The sequence below is a fragment of the Oryza sativa genome, chromosome 2 (assembly GCF_034140825.1).
Source record: "Oryza sativa Japonica Group chromosome 2, ASM3414082v1".
Lineage (NCBI taxonomy): Eukaryota > Viridiplantae > Streptophyta > Magnoliopsida > Poales > Poaceae > Oryza > Oryza sativa.
In genome coordinates this window covers 2,152,858-2,166,470 of record NC_089036.1, presented here as the reverse complement: position 1 = coordinate 2,166,470, position 13,613 = coordinate 2,152,858, and the positions used below count along the sequence as shown (strand labels likewise).

Here is a 13,613-nt window from a genome sequence, read left to right as displayed (position 1 = left end):
GTTCGAGCATAAATGCTGAACACTAAGGCTGTATTTGAGGGAGAGGAGATTGAGAAGATTGGGAAGATACGTAAAACGAGGTGAGCCATTAGCGCATGATTAATTAAGTATTAACTATTTTAAACTTCAAAAATGGATTAATATGATTTTTTAAAGCAACTTTTCTATAGAATTTTTTTTCAAAAAACGCACCGTTTAGTAGTTTGAAAAGCGTGCGCGCGGAAAACGAGTCAGAATCTCCCCTTTCTCCTGTGAACGAACACAGCCTAATTCAACTATGAATAGCAAATTGAATCAACTAAAAAATTCAGTCATGCTGACTGCGCTGCTTTCAATTGATTTGCATTTTTATATACTGTTGTACTGATTGATTTGGGCCATTTGGCACTCAATTTCGAAGGGCACACTCTTGAGAGGTACTGTTATATTATATTAATTCATTATATTCATGGTATGTGAAACGAAAGCGGCTGAAGATACTAGAGAGTAAGCTAGTTGTGGCACAGTAACCATCTCGTACTTAAAAATGAATGTGTGTTGGGCCAGCAATATGGTGCTAGCTGATGACGGTCGTTTCCTGTGTTATTTACAGGACCATTGAAAGCACATCTCGGTGCAAGTATTGCCCTTATCCCTACGTTTAATTGGTGGCATCAAGTAAAGCGACCGCCGTGATTAGGACTAAGTTTTGTGTCCAAGTTTAATTGGTGGGATGAGGATAAAATGAGGTAAGTCATTTAGAGGACTATTCATCCTTAATTATATATTTATTTCAAATTAGGGTTTTGGTTTCGCAATCCCTTATGAAGCGTGCAACCAAACATGGTATAATTACTGGGGTGTGCACACTACTGTAGATAAGGTAAAATATATTTTTTTACGGGCGGGTGGAGCAACCACCTAGCCTAGCATATATGTAAAAAAAAAGATTTTCATAATCGGACATCGTAATCGTACGTGAAAATTGATTTTTCATACATGGACAAGTTTAATATGCCCGTTAATAAAAATTGGTTTTCGTAGACGAGCGAATTAAGACGCATGATTACAATAGACTTTTGGCAAAAAAAAATAAAAAATTTCCCTAAATCCAAGATTACCAAAATTCAAAAACCCTAGCTCCCGGTGAAGTCGGCGGCTGATCAGGTAGCCCCTCCCGAGGCCACCGTCACCAAATATGCGAGGGAGGGAAAGAGGCAAGAGAGGAAAGGCTGTACCGTTGGATCCACGATGCATAGTTCATAGCGATCTTCGAATTTTTTTTTCTCTTAAACTGCTTATCGGATATAAGATCCGATCACACCGTTATATTCATTATAATTAAATCTTTAGAGCAACATGTCACATTATTTTGATAAAATAAAGATATATTCCCTCCGTCCCACAAAAAACTAACCTAATACTGGATATGACACATCCTAGTCCAATGAATCTGGACATATCCCTGTCCAGTTCATTGTACTATAATGTGTCACATCCAGTCCTATATTTACTTTTATTGGGATGGAGGGAGTATGTTTTAACCATTAAAATTTAATGTCTTAAATGCGATAGCAACATGTTCATCATGTGTTTCATAAATTTTTAAATGTTTCAACGGCTAACTTTTTTTTTCATCATATACAACTTAGTTTATTATTAGTGGTCGACTGCAACATGTGACAACCTGATCTTTTTTAAAAAAATGGACACCTGATTTATACTAGCTTAAAAAAATTTATCTTTTGTCAAATCAACATATTGCTTGTTGTTTTTTATGAAAAATGAGATGATCTATCATTTACTTCTGGATTGGTATTTTACCAAATTTCTCTAGAGAGCAGCATAAATTTCTTTTTTTATATCCTCCATGTAGTGTATCTTATATCTTTGGGAATTGGTTTGTGGGTATTAATAAATTATAAAACCAAATATCTTATCCTTGTTAAAGCATATTCTATATGTTAGGCTCTACGGCTTAGCAGAAATGATATGGTTTTGGATAAATCACTATTCAAATCTTATGTACAGGTACTTTTCAAAACAAGGTATTGACTCCGATTTTGGGCACAACTATAAAGGTGTGATGAGAACAATAAACTTATGAACGCTGCATGTCGAACCTTAAGTCAACGGTTATATAATTTTTCGCCAACTTTGGATAGAGATTTACAAATAAGCTTCAATAAATGTAGAGTTTTATCTAGTGTTATTTGGATGTGCTTTTATGGATTTGTTGGTGTGTGCTCAGAATTGAGTGGATCTATGCAATAATGGGCCATAGCTCGTTGAGTAAATGACATAATTTTCTTCCGTTATTAAAAAAAAAATCAACGTATGGCTTAAGAAAATACAACTCTTTCTTGGTAGAAATCCGGCTACAGATGATGGGGTTATGTATTAGTACTCCATAGAAAGAATATCCATGAAAAGGACAACCGCGTACATCATCAGCTTATCCCAAGCGGCACCATTTGGCTCCAAGCCCTTTAAAAAGCCAGCAGCCATGCCAATACTATCGGTAGGCCTGGTCCAGGAGGCAAAGAGCAAACCAAACACACGCGCGTGTGCATGCTCTATAGTCTATAGCTAAGTTAGCTACACCTTCTTCTCCATCTCCGGCGAGTACCCGTTGATTGGCTGGCAGCTGCTGGTGGTGGTCGCGGCCATATACATATAGCTAAAGCTGCTAGCTACCATGTGGAGGCTGAAGGTGGCCGAGGGCGGCGGCGCGTTGCTGCGGTCGACGAATGGCTTCCTCGGGCGGGCGGTGTGGGAGCTCGACCCCGACCACGGCACGCCGGAGGACCGCGCCGACGTCGAGAGGGTGCGCCGTGAGTTCACCGATGACCGCCTCCGCCGCCGCGAGTCGGCGGATCTCCTCATGCGCATGCAGGTTCATATATGTTACTTAACCGCTCAATCATCGGCTAACTGACGATCGACCGGTTATACTCTTTTCCTTTTTTTAATATATGATGCAGTTAGGTTTTATACGTATGTTTAACTATCCATAGAGAATAACTATATATTTTTTCTAAACTGTTTTATCAATAAATAATAATTTATCTTTTATATCTATATATAAAATATTTTCGAATAAGATGAATGTTTATTTAATAAGTTACTAATTAATTAATTGCAATTAACACCAATACGAAGTCGTGACAGTGTTGGCTTTCATCTGATATGATTTTCTTGGTTTCATTTCATACGATGTTACATTCATTTCGATTTTGTTGCAGTTTGCAAAACAGAAAAAGCTTCAACGTCGTCGTGATAGTATTCCACCGGCCGTCAAGCTTGGAGAGAAGGAACAGGTGACTGAAGAAATCGCCATGGCTTCGTTGAGGCGAGCTCTCGACGAGTTCTCCTCTTTGCAAGCAGACGATGGACACTGGCCTGGCGACTTCAGTGGTGTTATGTTCATCATGCCTGGCTTGGTAATTAATATTCAATTGTATTTGTCTGATTGTCTCTAGCTAAATTAATTCATATTTTCGAGGGTTTTAGTGATCTAATTGCTGTCCAAAATAAATGCAGATATTTGCTTTATATGTCACTGGATCACTGGACACTACGATATCACCAGAGCATCGGCAGGAGATATGTCGATATATCTACAACCATCAGGCAAAGAAACAAACAAAAAAAAACTATATACGGGCTGACCCTAAAATAATAAGCCAATATGGTTTAAGATTTTATTAAGTATAGAAGAACATCTATTACTCTACTGTCCACAAGTACTGCTACCACTATAAAAACAAAAATGTGGTGGTTTGCATAAATTAAAGCACAGTTCAGATATATAAGCATATTTTTGTAAGTAACAATTAAATGTTACTAGTATGAAGAAACAAACATTAAGAAAATTTTACAAACTACATAAATTTTAATCAAATTATTGTAAAACTATAGAGTTAAGATGACGTATCATAGAACTACATATTGACCATCAAATTTATCATGAAGCTATAGATTTAAAGTGAAATATCATAAAACTTTAGATTTCAATAACGTTGTCATCACAAGAGTATTGATTTTAATCCCTTAAACCTACAGTTTTGTGATAATTTTATTATTAAATCTATGTTTTTATGATACTTAATCTTAAACCAATAGTCACATGATAAATTTAATGCTAAAAATATTTGTAGTTTGTAATACACCGTTTTAAATCTATAGTTTTGTGAAAGTTTGATCAAAGTATCTGCTTTTACTAGAAAACATTGGATATTCTATATTTTGTGACATCAATATCTACATGTGTGTGTAGAACGAGGATGGTGGATAGGGCACGTTCTTGAGCTCGAGCACCATGTTTGGCACATGTTCAAACTATATCACCCTAAGGCTTCTCGGCGAAGTTCTAACCAATGAGCAATTGGCTAGAGGACGTATCTGGATCATATCGCATGGTGGCGCTACCCTTGTTCCACAGTGGGGAAAGATATGGCTCTCGGTCTGTCTACTATATAATCCCATGAAAATGCACTATATAATAAATCTTGCTAAAGAATTACTTTTATTGGGGCAGTTTAATGTCAAAATGCTAAGCTATATAGTAGTATAAATTTGAGCAATATAATGGTTAACTAAATGATATATAGGTATATTTAGCATTTACAAATTAATCGTATAAAGATTTATATTTTTAAGTACTTTCACGCAATTGGTTTTATAGTCATTCATAATACAGCCGATGATAACTAACAATGTTATTCATCAAGATCGACCTTTCCAAATTAAAACATGCAGCTCTTATAAAAATCAAACAGAGTTTAACATATATTCTGAAGTATATATAATTAGTGCATGCTGCTAACTAAATACACGTAGCTTGTTGATTCGTTTCCGTCAACTTAATTTGAATTCGCTACAGATGCTTGGAGTGTACGAGTGGGCAGGAAACAACCCCATCTTCCCTGAGCTATGGCTAGCCCCACAGTTCCTTCCCTTTCATCCAGGTAAATATTAATAGGACACTGTGTTGTGTATGTATATATCCTCCTACATCAAATAGTAGCAATATAAAACAATTTAGTGGCAGTGCTCAGAGTTTATATTTTATCAAAACTTCATTAATTTATTACGCATGTGTAGGTAGACTTTTAACAGGATTTTAGTGAGACCATGAATGTGCCACTAGTTTCCGTCTCTTAAAACATATGTTAGAGAGCGTATTTCACGTTTTTGTGAGCGTGGTGTTACGTATGTAGTGATATGTATGTGTATGTTTAAAAGAAAATTCATTAAATTTATTTTTAAGAATAAATTTTAATTTGGGTGCAGGCAAATTTTGGTGCCTGACCCGCATGGTATACCTGCCCATGGCCTACCTGTACGGCAAGAAGTTCGTGGGCCCCACCACACCGACCATCCTGGCACTGCGAGAGGAGATATACCCGGTCCACTACCTCACCATCGATTGGGCCCAGGCCCGCAGCGCCTGCGCCAAGGTAGAGAGAGAGAGAGATACTATTTTAGGCTGGGCCGAATTTGTTGGGCCTCTAATTGGGCCTAACGTAATTGTGCTTCTTTTTGGGGGAGGCGTGGCCCGTCGTGAGGCGGCGATTCTCGCCGCCGGTGGCGGCGGCGGCGGCGGCAGTGGCGACTCGCCCTCCTTCCGGCGGCGCCGTTCCTCCTCCATCCCCCCTGTCTCTCTCTCTCCTCTAACTGTTCGTCATGCTCTGGATTTTGGTGGTGGCAGGAGGATCTGGTCTGCCCGAGGACGCGGCTGCAGAACGCGGTGTGGAGTTGGCTGTACAAGTGGGTGGAGCCGGTGATGAGCAGCTGGGCGATGAACAAGCTGAGGGGGAGAGCTTTGGATGCACTCATGGAGCACATCCATTACGAGGACGAGAACACGCAGTACCTCTGCATTTGCTCTGTCAACAAGGTAGCTTCAATTTTTTTTCCCCTTTGTGATAGTCATCGTCAATTACAGATGTTTGATGTTAAGTGTTAAATTTGATTCTTACTTTGCTCTTCATTTCTAGTAAGAGAAATGGGGGCCATGGGCCCTAGTTCAAAAAAAAAAAGTGTTAAATTTGATTCCGGGGAGGCTAGGATATGTCAGATTTGAGCTAGGCATCAGAATTCAAACGGTTTGTGTGAAGCGGTATTTGTCTTCTTATTACTTGTTACTTTAAACAATATTCAGGCTCTAAACATGGTCTGCTGCTGGGCGGAAGATCCAAATTCAGACGCATTCAAGAGGCATCTTGCGAGGGTACCTGATTTCTTGTGGCTTTCAGAAGATGGCATGAAGGCGCAGGTAACTAAACTTTTGTGTCTTTCATGCATAAATTGACAAATTTCATGTGGAAGTGGGGCTAACATGGTTAATGTGTCCACTTCCGGTACTACCCTAAGACAAATACTTTACATCTAGGAAAGATTTCCTGTTACTATCTAGTTCTGTCATTAATTTAACAGAGAAACGAGGTTATACACCTATGGATGGTTGTACTTTCAGTGATGTTCATCGCATATTTAGGGAATACATCAGTAGATATGTTAAACATATACCAAGAAGGTTTCCAACCTACAACAGCTATAAAGCTAAATTTCTAAAGTTGCTGTGCCTTTTGTTCTAGAAAGTTAGCTATTTTATCTCAGGCAAAGATATGAAAAACTGTGATAAATTGTTATCTCGATGATAGGTATATGATGGTTGCCAAAGCTGGGAAACAGCATTAATAATTCAAGCGTTTTGTGCCACTGATCTTGTAAATGAGTATGCTTCAACTGTTCAGAGAGCCCACGAATTCATGAAAAATTCCCAGGTTCAGAATCTATACTTTCATTATCTAAATTTAGAAACCAACTGCTGTATAAGACTATAAGATTCAACATAAATTGCATAATCTTTCTTGAAGGTTGTAAGGAATCATCCTGGTGACCAAAGTTACTGGCATCGCCATAGATCAAAGGGTTCTTGGACTCTTTCCTCTGCAGACAATGGGTGGGCTGTGTCTGACACTACAGCAGAAGCACTGAAGGTCATTATGTTCTTTGTTCTTTTCCTGGTTACTAATGTAGGCAAATGAGGTATAAAACTAGTGTCATATTAATCCAGTCCTAATCGGTGACAGCACATCGAAGAAGCTCATGCATATAAAAAATATTGGCCTTGATATATTCCCAATTCTGCATAATTTCTATTATGTCTACCCTAGAAATCTTACATAATTTCATTTCCAGGCTGTATTGTTGCTGACAAAGATATCTAGTAGCATGGTTGGGGATCCCATTGAAAGAGAAAGGCTGTATGATGCTGTTGATTGCCTCCTATCTTTTGTGGTATGCAAATTGTAATCTCCTTCAAGACTAACCCCCATATGTAATCTTGTGAAAACTATGGTCTCATTAGTCTGGGTGATTCCTTCAGAACGTTCTTGTTGGCATGATTTTAAGATGTGAAATCGATTTTGTCAACGTATTAGCTTTTCCTTGCAGAACAAAGATGGTACCATTTCTACATATGAATGTAAAAGAACTTCTACTTGGATAGAGGTGAGTTTCTGCACACTAACACCCTAACATCACAAAAAAACTCCATGATTGTGCCTACATCATAACACAATCAATCTAATTTATGATGTTGAAATAACATCAGCAACATGCATGTACTTCAAATTATAAAACACGACTATTTGATTCAGCACGTCATGTATGTTCCAGTACATTTACATTGAAGAAATCACCAGTTTTATTGCAAATTCTTATGGCCATTCCAGTAAGCCTGACAAGTCTTCTCTTTTTCCAACCTAGATTCTCAAGCCTTGCGAGAGTTTTCCAAATATGGTGGTTGATTATCCGTAAGTGATGCAATTACATAAATCCTGGTAGCCCCTTTTCACTTTGTAGATAAAATAACTCCTTGCAACTCATACTGTTCTATAAATTGGCAGATATCCAGAATGTACCTCCTCAGTGCTTCAAGCTTTGGTGCTGTTCAAAGAACTATGCCCTGGTTACCGTACTGAAGAGATAGAAGAATGTGTTAGAAACGCATCAATGTTTATTGAGAACACGCAACGCAAAGATGGCTCATGGTTTGTAGCAAGAGCATTTTACTGACTAGTGGATATTTTTTCTCTCTTCTAGTCTACTCCCTCCGTCCCATAATATAAGGGATTTTGAATTTTTGCTTGCAACGTTTGATCACTCGTCTTATTCAAAATTTTTTGAAATTATTATTTATTTTATCTGTGACTTACTTTATTATCCACAGTACTTTAAGCACAACTTTTCGTTTTTTATATTTGCAAAAAAAATTTGAATAAGATGAGTGGTCAAACGTTGCAAGTAAAAACTCAAAATCCCTTATATTGTGGGACGGAGGGAGTAACAATTTGTAACACAATAACTTGGTTATTCGGCAGGCTAGGCACTTGGGGTGTATGCTTCACCTATGGGGCCTTCTTTTCAGTACAAGGATTAATTGCTGCTGGAAGAACATATGAGAATAGTTCTTCCATCAGGAAAGCATGCGACTTTATATTGTCAAAACAGCTCAATACTGGCGGATGGGGAGAAAGCCACGTTTCTAATGAAACTAAGGTGAGTTTTTTTATCTCTCTAGCTCTTTTGATTGTTCATTTTAATTTTTATGGTTGAATACACATATATGGTTCGTTTTGTTGGAAGTTTTGTGATAATTGGCATGTAGGAAAAACAATGGTGGGTTAATTAGCATAGTTTTTTTAAAGCAGGACTTTAAATTCAACTAGAACTGGCATTTACTGAACGTATAGTAGAATTGTAGAACAAATGCTCATAACACTAGTAATGGTGTGCACCCTGTTGATTTTGTGTCTTGAATATGGCTGTACGGGCATGCTTGTTCACACCCCTCAAAATAAGCCATCCAAGCAAACATTCATTCTTGAATCAGCATAGGATTTGAAGCACAGCACATTCATTTGATCTGTTGTGTATGTTGGAGTTATTCATTTTCATTTGCAACAAGCTCTGCTTCCATTCAAAAGAAATCTTTTTATGAGGGAAGTCTGCAAACTTCTACAAATTTTGGCATATTTGGGGCTTGGTTTAATACTCACTGTTAAAACACACTTTTTGGAAATGTTAACCTTTTGCAGATTTCCCCATTGATTTTCATTTTTTTGTAATATCAAACAGGTCTATGTAAACATCAAAGGTGATCGTGCTCATGTAGTGAATACTGCTTGGGCAATGCTGACTTTAATTTATGCTGGACAGGTATGTTTTTTGTATTCTCAATTTAATTCTGATAGGAATAACTTGTTTATCAATGATCTCTGTAACTATTTAATTTGGATGTAAGATGGAGCGAGATCCAACCCCACTGCATTGTGCTGCAAAAGAATTAATCAATATGCAGTTAGAAACAGGGGAGTTTCCCCAACAAGTAAGTCCCCATTTCAGTTTTGTTGGGGGTATGTCTTATATCGATTCATGGAAAACTTGAGTTTGTTTATTCAGCAGTAATTTTATGGAATGAAGTGAACATCACAATAAAAAAAGGTTCCTCCTATACAATGCATCGTATGTCAGGAGTGGGGTTTAATTCTCCCAGCTTCTCTGATGTGAACTATGGTCATCAAGTAATACATAATATGACTAGACTAAATTTTACATTATACTGCTCAATATAGTTCTGTTTACATTCAGAAAAGAACTGAACCATGGGCTATTGCTTCCTCGCACAAATCAAGTGGTTTTTAGGAAAGAACCATGGTGTTTACATTAGATAAAAATCAGGACTTCGCAACATGTAAGGAACTGAGATCTACCATACAATACCTTCTGTACAAGGATTTTAAGACATACAATTCCATCTTTAACTGTCATTATGGAAACTTGAAAAGAAACTAATTAGATGGCCAATTAGTTTAACTCCTGGGGATGTTCTAAGGTGATTCAGCATTACTTGTGTGAACATATTAAGGTCTATCTCATGTTTTGCTTGTGCTCCTGTACTGATGTTAGGAACACGTTGGATGCTTCAATTGCTCCCTCTTCTTCAATTACCCCAACTACCGCAACATATTCCCCATCTGGGCTCTTGGAGAGTACTGCTGGCATCTCCGCTAAAAGAGGCATGCATGAGCATGGCATTGTGATAAAGGAAGGGGTCGATGGCATGCCATGAATCTCTTATATATGCTACAGATGTTACTGAGCACCTCATCACCCTATACAAATATGTACTTACTTATATACTACCTGATGTTGTATATATTGTCAAGACCTGGTAAACATAATTCGCTGGGAAACAGTATAGGAAGAGAGTGAAACTTAAACATGATTTGTTGTTGTTGTATTTGTATCCATGAAGATAAACTGTCTTAATAAATTTCTCTGGGAAAGAAAAAAAAAAGAGATCTTCCTTAAGAAGGTGGGCACAGATGGTTTGCAGCTTTTGTTGTTTTCAGTTTTGGGCTCTTTCAGAATTACAGTTATAAGGTCCAATGAGAACTCTTACAAGAGACTTGCATAGTTGCATAGTGTTGTATTAAGAAGAAAGGTCTACTGAAAATCAATACTCCCTCCGGTTCCATAGTGTTGTATTAAGAAGAAAGGTCTACTGAAAATCAATACTCCCTCCGGTTCCATATTAATTGACGTTTTGGACAAGGTTGAGGTCAAACTTTTATAACTTAGACTATCAATAACTTTAAAAATATTTAGTTTAAAGGAACTAGAACAACATATATAGATTTGTCTTTTAAAGTACTATAATAAAAGTAAACATGCATTTATTTATTATATATATTATAATAGAAAAATAAGGTCAAAGATGTATCTTGTATACCATGTCATTGTCCAAAACGTCAATTAAAATGAAACCGGAGGGAGTATTTGTTTTGATGGCAGATGGGTTTTGATGGCGTATCGGTTTCTGGCAATTACTGCACTATAGTGTGCGTGTGTCCTTGATGCGACTCTCTTCGTGACAGAACAATGAACATATTACATCTGTTCCAAAATATAAACATTTCTAGAGAATTTGTTGGCTATCGATTTCTGGCAATTGTTGCACTACAGTGTGCTTGTGTCCGTGACACGACTCTCGTCGTGACATAACAATGAACATATTACATCTGTTTCAAAAGATAAACATTTCTAGAGAATTTGTTGGCTATCGATTTCTGGCAATTGCTGCACTACAGTGTGCTTGTGTCCTTGACGCGACTCTTTCGTTACAGAACAGTGAATCTATTCCATATGTTACAAAATATAAACATTTCTAGAGAATTTTATGGAAAATAAAAATTAAGTATAAGTAGAATTGAATAGTAAAAGACAATTATTATTTAAGAAAAGAAAGTAGGTGAAAAAAATAAATAGGATATAATTGTGAATGGTTGAGATGAAGGAGTGGGTGAAGAAATATCTATATTTTAGAGTAATTTTGAATTTAGAAATAGCTATATTTTATAACAGAAGAAATCTACGGGGCTTTCAACCCTTCAATGTATGGCTTGGCAACCAATAACGTTGACCGTTTCTCTCTGGCCTGAGCTTTCATTCTTTACATAGAGCATTAATGTAATAAGGACTGGAGTATGTCATGTTCATGTAATAAGGACTTTTAGTTGGAGTGCTTTAAGGAGCTGTTTAGTTCCCAAAAACTTTTCCTAAAAACATCATATCAAATTTTTGGACATATGTATGGAGCATTAAATATTGATAAAAAGAAAAATTAATTGCACAGTTTGCATGTAAAATCGCGAGACGAATTTTTTAAGCCTAATTAGTCCATGATTAGCCATAAGTGCTACAGTAACCCATATATGCTAATGACAGACTAATTAGGCTCAAAAGATTCGTCTCGCGGTTTCTAGGCGAGTTATGAAATTAGTTTTTTCATTCGTGTCCGAAAACCCCTTCCAACATTCGATCAAACACGTCCAATGTAACATCCAAAAGTTTTTATTTCACCAACTAAACATGCCCTAAAAGCATGTAGGCCTGTCAATTGCCTAAGTACTCCGTTACATTCGCAGCCCATGTGGCAAAAATTGTTTTGGGGGTTATTATGACATTGATTGATGGAAACCAGAATAGTTCTCTGACAAATAATTCAGCGTTTTGTCTCGAGATAAATATATATTTAAAGGTAGTTTATGAAATACTGGGAGTAAATTGTATCCATTTTGTGCAACTATTTCTAGTTAATGGACCGTTTTCTTTATCATGGCAACTTAATTAGTACGATGCATCTCTACATCGCTTTCTAAATGACGAGTTAGGTGTCCGTGCTTTGTAACATGAATGGAACATAAATTATGATGAGTCGATTTTTTCCGGTACCGGTTTCTTATGATGGGTTAGGTTTTTTTTTTCTTGGAGAACTTTTTTTTTTTTGGGGGAGACGGTATTTTCTTAGGGAGATGACTCTGGGTCGGGCGCCCAATCGGGAGATGGTAAAATCAGGTGCTGACGTCAGCGCTCGATTTACGTATAAAATTACTTTAAACTGATTTATCTCTTAAAGTACTTATCCAAATTATGATCTGATTACACCATTAAATTCGTTGCAATTAAATCTTCAAAACAAGACCACACATGGATATATTCCGACGAAAAAAAATTTTAGCTTATTATTGAATTATTTTTAAATATTGCACGATGTTCCACCAGATATATCGGAATTGTTTCACTAAGTAGATCGAAAATGTTTCACTCGTTTAAATCGGGTGTTGTTTCACCTTATATAAAAACAATGTTTCAGCAAATAGCGAATGAATGTTTCAGTTCGAACTATCGCTTGGTATTCCACGGCTTTCAAGGGAGAAGGAACGCGTGGTCATTGCTGGCATGAGAGAGTTTCGTTTTACAGTTGCATGATTATCTACTAGAAAAAAAATGCCCGTGCGTTGTAACGGGTGAAGTATATTTTAATCTCATTATTGTTATATGGTTTAGTTAAGATAAAATTCACTGTGGGATTTCGCTTGGATATATATTTTTTTAGAAAATCATGATGCAGTTAGGAGTAGATCATCTCAAGTTAGCATGCGAGTTTTTTAAACAAATTTCTTACATAATTCCTTATGGATTACCAAAAGTGAACGATCTTGAAAACCGACTTAAATACGAATATGTATTTCCAAAAGCAAACAAACTTAAAAACTGACTCATACACAGATGATGTACCAAAATACCGGCAAAAACATCTTCAATTTTTATAATAGTAGAGATAAGTCAAACATTAAATTATATACACTTATAATATAATTTTCAAATTATATAATTCACTATTCACATTTTATAGGAGAAATATAAAATAATGATTTATTGTCTATTTATTTATGAGAAAAATATTAGTCAAAATTAACATATACCTAAAATTTAAAAATTAATATGAAAGAATGAGGGAAAATAATACATATAAGAGATAGTCATGATATATCGTGCAGTGAGAAAAGGGACCACAATCGAATACTTTATTATTGAGCAAAATCGAGGGTATTATTTTTTTTATCTTTTTTTAAGTAGAACTCTGTATTGTTATGTTTTAACATATCATGAGATTATTAGTAATAGTTAAGTAGACCGCCCAACCATACCATATAGTAACGATAAATCTGTAGTGACTTAGGATAGCATGAGACTACGGCTAATGGACAAAAATA

The 13,613-nt window shown here is 36.5% G+C and overlaps 1 protein-coding gene across 1 annotated transcript; it reads left to right on the top strand.

Moving 5' to 3' along the window:
* Positions 1-2,662: 2,662 nt before the first annotated feature.
* LOC4328259 (achilleol B synthase-like) lies at positions 2,663-10,368 on the top strand. Its single transcript, XM_066307434.1, has 16 exons — positions 2,663-2,875; positions 3,225-3,422; positions 4,865-4,949; positions 5,275-5,441; positions 5,693-5,881; positions 6,146-6,259; positions 6,648-6,770; positions 6,864-6,986; positions 7,189-7,287; positions 7,444-7,500; positions 7,759-7,805; positions 7,899-8,042; positions 8,373-8,550; positions 9,130-9,210; positions 9,296-9,379; positions 9,961-10,368. The coding sequence occupies exons 1-16, from the start codon at positions 2,678-2,680 to the stop codon at positions 10,063-10,065; spliced, it is 1,992 nt and encodes a 663-aa protein (XP_066163531.1). The 5' UTR covers positions 2,663-2,677; the 3' UTR covers positions 10,066-10,368.
* Positions 10,369-13,613: the final 3,245 nt, after the last annotated feature.